We start from the raw sequence: 13,033 nt of genomic DNA on the forward strand, positions 1-13,033 counted from the left end.
ATAGAGATTGCCACAAAACCCCACTTTAACTTTCAGATATAATTAGAAAACTTCTTTGACTTTGAGATTTTATTAGTAAACCCTTTTTAACTTTCAAAATATTTAAAATTAGGGGATTTACTGATAAAATCTCAAAGTTAAAGGGTTTTCTATAACTCCTAAACCTAAAGGTTTTTTTTTTTTTTGATATTTTGTAAGTAAAGGGGGTTTTGCCGATAATAGTGCAAAGGTAAAGGGGTTTTATGATACTTAGCCTAAACGTTAAATCCAATTTTGAAAAAAAGAAACCGAGCAACTCTCAGGCACAAAAGCAGAGGACCAAAAATTCCTCCGAGCTAGATTTCAGCCAAAACTACAGCCAAACCATTCCGTTTACAAACTTCCAATGCCGACTGGGCAGCACACTACACTGACCAGAACCCAACACTGATGAACTCGACGTCGCCAACGAGCTCAACGATGAAGTCGACGACGCCCTCGACCCAGACGACCGTCTCAAATCCGCCATCCCCTCATAATAAACTCGCCCACGGTACGCCACAATATCCGCGTAATACACGGGCGTAGCGAGCGACACAGGCTTCGTGCACCTCGCAAACGTAAAGCACAAATTGTACACTAGCCTCTGCACCTCGTCACAACTAAATCCATGTTCATCGTGAAGAACATGGTAATGTGTTGGCTTGCTTGTGCCCAAACTTCCATAGTGGCTGCAAAGATAGAAGTTGAATGTCGACGGGTCGACGATGCCCGCGTCCACGACCGTGCCCGGAGGAACATTTCCGACGTTGGAGTTGTCGTCTCGGTTTCTGAACAGCCGAGTGTGGTGCCTTTTTTGGGCTACGATGACCGTGATTGTTGGTGAGTAGTAATGTGATGAGATTGTCGATCGGATGTCTCGGACCTCTTCGTTGAGGACCATGTCGAATTGGCCGTCGCTGACTCCGTCGCGGAAGTAGATTATTTTTTGGGGTTTGACGCCGTTGTGTTGTTCGTAGACGTCGATGAGCTCTTTGCACATTGTGCCTGCGTCGATAATGCGCTCGACGCGGTGAGTTTGGGCTCGGATACTTGAAGCGTACCTGAAGAAATTCACAGAATTGTTGTTATTGTTTTCAAATATAAATTGCAATTTTTATTCCCCAGTGTAATAATATTGACTTCAACTCGGTAGAGTTAATTGGTAACCGACTGTAATCAAGATAACTTAGTTAATCCTTCAATCAATTAGGCGAACACTGCTAATAAATAATCACCTATGAATCTCAATTTTCAGATTTATAATTGTGTTTCGAACTAAATTGTAAATTTCTCCTGTGCATCTACCGGGGATATCATTTTTGTAGTCATCATTTACTTGACTTATTGCAATCTCATCCATATATTATTTATTTATTTGTTTGTTTGTTTTTGGAGATAAAAAAATAACCTTATACTATTTTGCAAACTCATCCAAATATTATTATTTTCGGACATGATTAATTACAGATTCACTGTCTATACTACGAGTGTATAGTTAATTATATCCTTAAACTATTTATAAAACATTTACACTCCAGCCGTTTTTTCAGTTTTATTGAGATGTCACTCGAGAATCACAACAATGAAAAATTACTCTTTACTCTAATTAAGTTTAACTAAAGAAAGACTAAATTGTCATCTAAAATGAGAACAATAAAAATGACAGTCCGAGTATAAATACTAATAGACATCAGAGTTAACTACACGTAGACCCCGCATAGCATCACAATCGGAACTTATTATTACTCGTGAAATTCGACTTTGGCAGATAGACCTCCCAAGTGAAATTTTCTTTTTTGACTCTTTTACGCTGGGTGAAATTTTGGCAGATAATACCCCTGTGGGAAATGAGTCCATCTAAGAGTAAAAGAGTAAAAAAGAAGCGGTCTGCCTGTCAAAATCAAACTACATGAGTAATAAGTTTTAAAGCTTGATGCTACGTCAGAGGTCTATGTGCAATTTCTCCTAAATATTATCCTAACAACGACCAACTTTATTTTGATTGCTAGACAAGTAAGACTAACAATAAAGTACCTGGTGGACTGCGGATTAATGCTCCCAACCATGGCAGCAATCGACGGACTTGTCCTATTCCAACTCGCCGGATGATTCACATCGGCCCCAACAATCATAAACGGCCGCCCATCCGCCTCCATCCTCGGCAATGCATCGAACAACTCTGCATTACTCCCGCCAAGCTTCACATTTATCTTAAGCGCCAAATTGCCAAGATACAATTCCCTCTTACTCACATTATTACAATGATAACTCAGACAACACTGCGTCAGTATCCCAAGCTCAGTCTCACATATCAACTTCAATGTCTTAAACCCCGGATGCTTATCCGACATCATGCAAATGAGAAGGTCAACTTGTTGAGGTTGAGTTTCGGTGAGCTCTTCGTATAGCCATCTTGAGCTTGAAAGTACAGCCATTGCGGATTCGCGGACGAACATGGGTTTTTCGGGTATTTTGATGCCGAGGGATTTGAATTTCCGAACGAGGTGAGAGATGAAGGGAGAGATTTGGAGGGATTGGTGGTTTGGGTTTGTTGGGGTTGCGCTGAAGTCGAGGATTGCCCAGGATTTGACAGGTTTGGGATTGAGGAGTTTGTGGTTGAAGAGGTTGTATTGGCATTTGTCGTTTTGGATTTTGAATTTGCAGATTTGACCGTTGGCTTTTGCGAGTTTGAGAATTGGAGGATTGAGAACTCGACCAGTTATCTGTGTCATTTCTTTGGTGATCGAGACGTTGAAGTTCTTCGCGAGATCTCCACTGTACCATGATTTTTCAAAGAAAATGATAGTAAGTGAAATTTGACGTGTTTTGTTCCCATCAGATATAGGTGAATGCAAAGGTGCATATTAGGATTGAACTGATTTAGTAGTAGTTGAAAGTTCAGTTTTTGTTTCAAATATATCTAATTGAGCTTTTAGAACAGCAGTCTCTGCTTTCTGGCATCTATAGAAATGTTGGAAGTATCCATAATAGATGAAAACATTTCTACATGAAACCTTCTGGAAGTTTTGGCCTTTTATCAGCAAGAAGAGCAATAATTTGAAATTTACTGGAGTGTATATTATTATAGTAAAAGTTGCTAGTTAATCTAATAAATTTCTAGTTATAACTCAAAATGATAAAGAAATACGGAGAAATGAGGCATTTTTGTATAGGGAAATGATTCAATCATGCAACTTTACAGAGGCTTGCTGATTGGCTAATAAATACTAAATGAACTATCTACCAAAAATACTAAATGAGCTTTTGATTTTAGTGGTTATTTCGATGGAAAATTGCCCTTCTTTCTTTTACCATCACATGATCTCAACAAAAATATGTGCACTTTAGGATTGAATTGAAATAGTAGAAGTTGAATGTTTAACTTCTGCATCTTAGCACTCTGTTGAAAGAATTTTGAAGTCTCCAGAATATGTGGGAAATAAATCAACACGAACCTTATGATACTATTCTTCTGTTTTCCAGAAAAAGAATTAAAACTCGAAATCTAATTGATACAATATATACTAAATTTAACATGAAAAATGTGAAGATATACCTGCAAGGTCCATTTGCATCATTGATCACGTCCATAATCTTCTCCTTCCTCAAACTAGGACAAGATGAAGCAATATCCCTCAACTTCTTCTCCTCCTCTTTCCCCAAATCCTCCTTTGGATAAACTTGCCCTTCAATGATCTCACAGAATTCCATCGGCACAAAATTCATATGATCCTTACTCAAATCCAAACAAGGCAAACTCTTATACCTCACCTCAACCTTATACCTCTGCCTATAATAATCAACAAGCTTCTTCTCTCTACCAGAGTTATCATCTTTAAACACAATATCCTTTGTCATTAATTCGGTCAGCCCGAAAAATCTGTAAATTTTGATTGCTCTTTCCGATGAGTTACACTCACTCGAACTTCTTCCAATGCATACTCAATTGCCAATCTTTGAGTTTCGGTTAATTTTACATTTTCAGTGAATTTAATCCGTAAATTTTCTTGGAGGTATTTGAGCACTGGTCCAGGCTTTCGAACTGGCATTATAGAATCATCAACAGATAGCATTAGACCGAGCTCTGTGGATTTTGTAGTTTGATGTGAGCCTTGAAGAGCTATAATCCCTCTCCCTAGATTATAAGAATGGTTGGCTCCTTTGGAGTACAGGTTTCTGCCAATGGCAAATTTTTTGAGAGCTGAATCCTTTCGGATTATGACATCTAGACCTTGTAAGACCTCTCTTGAGACTGGAGATCCTTTGAGCTTTGAGAGATTTAGCTCTTTTTTGTACTCGATGGTGGCAACATAAATTTTTCGATGTGATTCAACTTTGAATTGGCCAACAGGCAATTGGATTGAACTGTAAACATATCTGTGACCATCATAGGCTATTGATGAAGAGGGGAAGAGATCCTTTCGGGAGTTGAATAGCTTGTGCTTGATTGATGAGAAGTCTGCCTTTGAGATTTCAGCAGTTGATTTTTCGAGCTCTACTTTGAATTCATAGTGTAAGATTCTGCCTTTTTCGTCGTAGTTGATGGGGAAATGATTGACAAGGATGTTGATCGATTGATTACGTGATGTTTTGGTTTGATTTGGCCGTTGCATAGGCACTAATTTGTTCAGGGGTTTTGCTGTTGAGATTTGCAATGAGTCCAGTTTTGATGGTAATGGGTCTGCAAATTTCAGCATGCAAACTGCAAGTTTATGATTTTAACAATAAAAGTAGAAGATAAGAAGCTACCAGCTAATGTTATATGCTAGAGACTTTTGATTAACATAGTCTAAATTGCTAAATTGCAGAATAATCCCATTGTTTACACTTTAATAGTCCAAATGGCTACTAGAAAGTTTCTGCAATTAGCCAACCAGAACAAAGCTCGTCGCAAGAGACTTGCATGTTTCGTACTTAAATCTGTCACTGAATGAATAAGCATGCCTCAAACTGACATCGAAAAATGTTAATTTCCCATCTTTTGCACTTTAATGTCCTACTAGTTGTCTGCCTAGAAATAGTATCATAATTGAATTTTTTTTTCAATTTAGACTATCAAAACTAACTGAAAATGGTAACAAAAATTTGCTTAGCTTAGTCCTTTAATTCTGAAATGGAATAAATAAGCAGATCTCAAACTGACGTACGTATCAGAAATGCTAAATTCATTCCTAATCCTGAATACCAAGGTCAAGATACTAAGTTCACTCACCAGTGATACACCCTGCAATTGGCTGAGGTACAACTTCTTGCTTTTTGTTCTCATTGTGATCGTTTCTCGTTACCTCTGACTGGTTCAATTCCTTTCTCTGGCCATGTCCTCTTGTATCAGGCCCGTGCACTGAAGCACTGGTCTTGTTGCCGGAATTGGGCCTCGGGCCTCTATTCTTGGCCTGATTGCCTCCTCGGGGTTTCTTCACTTGGAACTCCATGACGGAGAATGAAGACCTTGCAGGAGACATAGATGAAGACATACATATATATATATATATACAAGCATGGGAATAAGAGACGGGGACTACAAGTGCAAAATTAAAAAAAAAAGATGATAGCATTTGTTAACGACATAATAGCTTAAGTAATTGGACAAGGGTATAATTGGAAGTTTAGAATAAAAGACTGACTGTCTCATTAGCTTGGCCTTAAGGGGGTTTGACGAAGGTTTAGGTGTTCAAATTCATAGAGATGATCGGTAGAATGATTGAGATTAAATTAGAATGAAGGGAGATGCAGATTATTCCAAAGGGATTAGATGACTGTATAATACATAGAAAACTTTTGGCAGTTTTATTGAAAGCAGACTGGAAAAAAAAACTATCACATGCTACTGGAGGGGTTGTATTCATACTATTTTAGGGAATCAATGCTAAGGGATAATATTATGAATTTGCAGTTTCACACACGATATGTTTTTTTTAATCACTGATATATTTTACATCGCCGCATGATATTAGACCAATTTCATATCTTTTTAAGTTCACTTCCATCGGATCCATCAACCATTTAATCAGACTTTTTTCTGCTGAATCAATTAAAATATCAGATACGCTCTACGAAGAGACTATTTACTGGTCCTAATTGTCAGCCTAACAAAACAAAAGTGGGGCCCATAAAGGCGGGCCCCACAAGAAGAAAAATCAAATTCGGTGGCAGCCATTGTTGAGAATTTATAAAGGATGTGGGTCCCACAAATATTTTATTAGTGGCGGGTCCCACAGATAATATTATATTTGTGCATAGTGTTTTCTCAAACACTATAAATAGGGCCCTAAACTCTTAAGGAAATCTCATCCCAGAAACAACTCCTCTTATAGAAGAGTAAGAGAAAACAAAGAGAGAGTTTGTGAGAGTTCTTGGAGTGTATCTGATCAAGAGAGGGTGTTCTCTTGGATCAATTCTTTTGGGATATAAAAGAATTTGGCGTCGTCATTGCACCGTAGAGTAGCTCCGAAGGAGTGAACCACATATATCTGTGAGTACTCTGTGTTGAATTTTGTGCCTTTATTTTGTGATTAAGTCTCCGTTCGAGGCTTTATTATTGGGGTGAATCCTAACAACTGGTATCAGAGCCTGACTTAGAGTATATATATCTGCTTATCGTATGCTCTGTGGCTGCCACTAAAAGTGGATCCTCCACATCAGAAAATAAGTTAGATTAATATTTACTCTTTTAAAGCATTGGGCACTATTCACGTGTACGGCACTATTCACGTGTACGGTACTATTCACGGATACGGTACTATTCACGAATACGATACTATTAACGGCTACGGTACTATTCACGGGTACGGTACTATTCACGGATACGGTACTATTCACGAATACTATACTATTCACGAATACGGGAAAGACGTAATCTTTCGCCATGGGATCTACAGTTGAAGACAACAGGCTTCGAATTGAGAAGTTCGGCGGCCAAAATTTCAGGTATTGGAGGATGCAAATAGAAGACTATTTGTACCAGAAGGATCTCTTCCTACCCCTCCAAGGAGAGGCGGGGAAACCTGAGAAGATGGACGACGATAAGTGGAAGGTGCTCGATCGTAAAGCACTTGCCACCATCAGGCTCAACCTTCACCAGCATGTGACTTACAACGTCTCGCATGCGACCACCACCAAGGAGTTGATGGAGGCCTTGGAGGCGCTGTATGAGAAGCCGTCTGCTTCAAATAAGGTGTACCTGATGAAGAAGCTATTCAATCTCAAGATGCAGCAAGGAGCTCGCGTGGCGGACTTCTTGAACGAATTTCAGGCTGTGGTGCAACAGCTTGCTGCAGTAGATCTAAAGTTCGACAACGAGATCCAAGCTCTTCTGCTACTTTCTTGTCTACCAGATTCATGGGAGAATATGGTGATGGCGGTGAGCAACGCTAATGGCAATGGCAAGATGAAGCTCGACACAGTGGTTGGGACAATTCTGGATGAAGAATCTTGTCGCAAAGTCTCAGGAGCTGAGGCCTCTAGCAGTGGGAGTGCTCTACATGTCGAGGCACGAGGGCGTGCACAGAAGAAGGGTAGGGGACGATGAGGCCAATCAAAATCCAGAGGGAAGTCTAAAGGGCCTAACCCGAATGGTTACGGTGAAGGGAAGTGCTTCAGATGTGGAAAGAAGGTCACTTTGCACGGGACTGCATAGTTACTATTCAAGCATCAGCAGGGGATGATCGGGCTGACGGTGCAGCCAATCTCATGCACGAAACGGATTCGGATGCACTTCTCCTATCCCTAGAAGACAAAGTGATGCGTGGGTCATCGATTCTGGAGCATCTTTCCATGCAACCTCACAACAAAAGCTGCTTTCATCGTTCGTAAAGAAGGACTTGGGGACAGTCTATCTTGGCGACGATCAACCTTGTAAGGTTTCCGGGAAGGGAAATTGTACCCTCAAGATGGAGGGCGGGACCACCTTGACGCTGAATGATGTTCGGCATGTACCAAATCTCAGGCGAAATCTTATATCAGTCGGGCAACTGACTGACTCCGGTTACAGAGTATCCTTCGAGCAGAGATGCTGGAAGGTGTCCAAGGGTGCCCTGGTGGTGGCACACGGCAAACGCGAGGGGTCTCTCTACATCGCCAACGAGAAGATTGACCACTTGCTTGCCGCAGGACAAGCATCATCATCATCATCCGTCGACTGCATGACTTGGCATCGACGACTTGGCCACATGAGCGAGAAGGGGATGCAGATTATGACTGCAGGAGAGAGGCTTCCGGGTCTGAACAAGATCGATCTGACTTTCTGTGAGGACTGCATCCTAGGCAAACAAAAGAAGGTGAGCTTCAACAAGACCGGACCGGCTCCAAAACTGTAGAAATTAGAGTTGGTGCACACCGACGTGTGGGGACCTGCGCAAGTCCCATCTGTTGGTAACTCTCTTTACTTTGTCACTTTTATTGATGATGCTACGAGAAAATTGTGGGTGTTCTTCTTGAAGCACAAGTCAGATGTATTCATCATCTTCAAGAAGTGGCTTGCCTGTGTGGAGAACGAAACAGGCAATAAGCTGAAGTGCCTAAAGTCTGATAATGGAGGTGAGTATTGCAGCCAGGAGTTCGAGAACTTCTGCTCGTCCCGTGGGATTCGGAGACTGAAGACCGTCCCAGGCACACCTCAGCACAACGGAGTGGCGGAGTGCATGAATCGCACTATCTTGGAGCGCGCCAGAAGTATGAGGATTCACTCCGGATTGCCCAAGAGCTTTTGGGCTGAAGCTGTCAATATTGCTGCATACTTGATCAACCGCGGGCCATCCGCGGCTCTAAATTATGGGATACCTGAAGAGGCTTGGACCGGAAAGAAGTTGAAGCTAGATCACTTACGAGTATTTGGTTGTGACGCCTATGTCATGACCAATCCTGCAGACCGGTCAAAGCTTGATCCAAAGTCAAAGAAGCTCCCTTTCATCGGCTATGGAGGAGATGAGTATGGGTACCGTTTCTGGGATCACGATGCGCGCAAGGTGGTGCGCAGTCGTGACGTCGTATTCCATGAGAATGCGGTGTACAAGACCAAAGAGGTGAGTGGGAGTCAACTATCTCCCCCTCTTTTCCCAGATATTGCTGACAGTGAGGACGGCGGTGAGATACCAATCAGCATAGAAGACGAAGACTAAGAGAATGTGCGGGATGCACAGCAGCAGGATCCAGCAGAGCTGCCGATCTCAATTCGTAAAGCTCCAAGAAATCCAAGGGTGCCAGAGATGTACCTTTCCACCATGAATTATCTTCTCCTGACTGACAATGATGAGCCAGAGAGCTATGAGGAGGTACAGGAGACCGGCAAAACTCGCGGCGAGTGGGAGTCTGCCATGGAGGAAGAAATGAAGTCCTTGATGAAGAATGAGACTTGGGAGCTTGTAAAGCTTCCACGAGGGCGAAAGGCTCTTCACAATCGGTAGATTTATCGGGTTAAGGATGAAGTCGATGGACGGAGACGCTACAAGGCGAGGCTTGTAGTGAAGGGCTATGAACAGAAAGCAGGGATTGATTATTCTGACGTTTTCGCTCCCGTCGTCAAGTTGACCACAATCCGAACTGTGCTGAGCATTGTAGCAGTTCGAGATCTTCACCTAGAACAGATGGATGTGAAGACGACATTCCTTCATGGAGATCTGGAGGAAGAAATCTATATGCATCAACCAGTGGGCTTCGAGGAACGAGGCAGGGAGGGCCTCGTGTGTCGCCTACGCAAGAGCTTGTATGGCCTGAAGCAAGCTCCGCGACAGTGGTACATGAAGTTCGAAAACTTTATGGAGGAGAACGGTTTACTCAAATGTGACACAGACCACTGCTGCTTCATCAAGAGATATGACGAATCCTATGTAATACTCTTGATTTATGTTGATGACATGTTGATTGCAGGGTCCGACTCGGTCCGCATTGAGGAACTCAAGGGGCGTCTCTCCGAGTGCTTCGAGATGAAGGATCTGGGTCCAGCAAACCAGATTCTGGGGATGAGGATCATCAGAGACAGATCAGCACGGAGGCTGAGGTTGTCTCAGAAGGCCTACATTGAGAAGATTCTTGAAAAGTTTGGCATGGAGAAAGCTAAACCGGTGGACTCGCGGTTTGCAAGTCATTTCAAGCTATCGAAGACCCAAGCACCAGAGACTGCTGAAGAGCACGAGTTCATGGCAAACATACCATATGCATCTGTCGTCGGGAGTTTGATGTATGCGATGGTGTGCACGAGGCCAGATATTGCACAAGGAGTGGGAGTTGTGAGCCGCTTTATGAGCAATCCAGGGAAACAACACTGGGGTGCGGTCAAGTGGCTTCTACGCTACTTGAGAAGCTCGTCCGACCGTTGTCTTGAGTATGGCGGGACAGATTTACAGCTAGAGGGCTTTTGTGATGCAGACTATGCCGGAGACATAGACTCGAGAAGGAGTACGAGCGGCTACATCTTCATCTTGGGTGGTGGAGCGATAAGTTGGAGATCCAAGTTACAGGATACTGTGGCTTTGTCGACAACCGAAGCCGAGTACGTGTCTGCAGCAGAGGCAGCAAAGGAGTTGCTATGGTTGAAGGCTTTTCTTCTCGAGCTTGGAGTAAGCTTTGAGAAATACTTCATCCACTGCGACAGTCAGAGTGCCATTCACTTGTCAGAGAACGACGCATTCCATGCTCGGACCAAGCATGTTGACGTGAAGCACCATGCCATACGGAGATGGCAAAGCAGGAACGAGTTCAAGCTTGTGAAGATTGATACGAGGTACAATCCCGTCGATATGCTGACCAAGCCAGTTCCACTCGAGAAGGTGAGGCTGTGTGCAGCCTCATATGGCCTCCGTTGAGAATGTTGAAGGCCGTGCAAGACGCCAAAGATACAAGACATCCGGATGATGCAACCAAGAATGGTGTGAAGATATGATTGATATTCAATCAAATCTTCAAGTGGGAGATTGTCAGCCTAACAAAACAAAAGTGAGGCCCACAAAGGCGGGCCCCACAAGAAGAAAAATCAAATTCGGTGGTAGCCATTGTTGAGAATTTATAAAGGATGTGGGTCCCACAAATATTTTATTAGTGGCGGGTCCCACAGATAATATTATATTTGTGCATAGTGTTTTCTCAAACACTATAAATAGGGCCCTAAACTCTTAAGGAAATCTCATCCCAGAAACAACTCCTCTTATAGAAGAGTAAGAGAAAACAAAGAGAGAGTTTGTGAGAGTTCTTGGAGTGTATCTGATCAAGAGAGGGTGTTCTCTTGGATCAATTCTTTTGGGATATAAAAGAATTTGGCGTCGTCGTTGCACCGTGGAGTAGCTCCGAAGGAGTGAACCACGTATATCTGTGAGTACTCTGTGTTGAATTTTGTGCCTTTATTTTGTGATTAAGTCTCCGTTCGAGGCTTTATTATTAGGGTGAATCCTAACACTAATATTGGTCGGGCACTATAGTTTTTAGTTTGCCATATAATAAATATTGATTTTGATCTGACTTGAATCATAATGTGAAGACGAACATTTGAAAGGACTTATCCTCTGGATGTCTGTAATCTGTATATGTATAACAGTGAAGGGCTTAGTTAAGTGAAGAGAAGCATATAAAAAACATCACTTCCCTGAAATAGTATAAATCTCAGCTGTGACCTAGTGAGACTAGAGTACAACAGTACTTTCAGGTTTTGTTTTGTATAAACATCAGTTATGACATGAGACAAAAATTATTTCAGTTAGAAAATGTCCTCTGCCAAAGGAAGATACAAAATTGCTAGGGAAAAGATAAGGAACACGCTGAAATAAGCTTATTTTGTTGAACCTATTGCCAATGGGCAAAATGGATTGTGTTCTTTCACAACTAATTTCCTCCGTGCCTGACAATATTAGGAAGGGTACATCGATTCAGCAGAAAACATATACAAGATAGTTCTGTATTAGGATCATTTGGCATATACGCATACTGATCAGATCATTTGGCATATACGCATACTAATATTAGGATCAGTACATAGATTTTCTTGTTATATACACATCACTTTGTGCATCATGATTCAAGTAACATCACAAACTGATCCAGGTCACAGAATTTCGTGGCACGAATGATAGTAAGCTTATGTTGCAAATTTCAGTGGCCTTAAATACTTACTCACATTGTCAGGCTTTTATTGGACAGACAATCGATCAGTCAATCTGTTCCAGCTGATTTGACTACAAAATATAGTTTTTTTGTTTTGAATATCTTTACTTCCGCCTGAAGATTCACAGATTTCTTGAAAATCTTTTTACCTACTTCAAAAACCTATAAGAAAGTTCTCTTACGGCAAGATCCACTTATACATGCAGAGAGATTTGGTGAGAATTTTGTATTGCACCTAAGAGAGTTGGAAAGAATATTTACCATCATTCAGTTAACATTCTTTTTCTATTTTCATTGAAAATTAAGGCTTTTGTTCTTATTCATAGTTCACGCTTGTGTAGTTATTTAAGGGCCCAAAAGTTCTAATACAGTTGGTTTGATGGAACCCGAAAGATTATCTACAAATATTGTATTAAACTCAGTTTCATGAAAGCTACTTAGCTTAAAAAGTAGTTCATAATGCCAAGTTGCATCATCCCACAAGAACCTCAGGTTATGACCTGTCCTTACTCAACCTTTAACAAACAGAATCATTCTGAGAATCTTCACCTTCTAGACCCCGACAAGCGCACATTAACCATTAAAAATAAATAAATAAATAAACTTTTAAAAAATAAAGTAAACATGAGAAATAAATCATGTACAAGTCTGTATGCTACTTTGAGACCAGGAGATTGGGCACAAACAAAACTTATTAATTGGGGAAAGGTTAGAAGAAAGCAAAAGGCAAGTGAGTAGTAATTTGGCCCCTTAATGCTTCAATGTATTTTACGAGTTAAGAACTAGAAAGCAAAAGGGTAGCAAAAGATGCAATCACTGAAACTCCAATCAAATTTGATTGAGATGGGAGTGCATATTCTCTCTCTGCAGTGTGACGAACTTCATGCTAGCGCACTAAGTCAACCGGCCGAGTTTAGTGTAAACC

At 41.4% G+C, this 13,033-nt stretch overlaps 1 protein-coding gene across 1 annotated transcript; it reads right to left on the reverse strand.

Moving 5' to 3' along the window:
* LOC109834665 (protein argonaute 2-like) lies at positions 353-5,483 on the reverse strand. The gene is given in 5 exon segments (XM_020402695.1): positions 353-1,082; positions 2,056-2,796; positions 3,578-3,906; positions 3,909-4,702; positions 5,234-5,483. Coding segments are annotated over 5 exon segments (2,844 nt in total).

This window comes from Asparagus officinalis, chromosome 3, assembly GCF_001876935.1.
Source record: "Asparagus officinalis chromosome 3, Aspof.V1, whole genome shotgun sequence".
NCBI lineage: Eukaryota > Viridiplantae > Streptophyta > Magnoliopsida > Asparagales > Asparagaceae > Asparagus > Asparagus officinalis.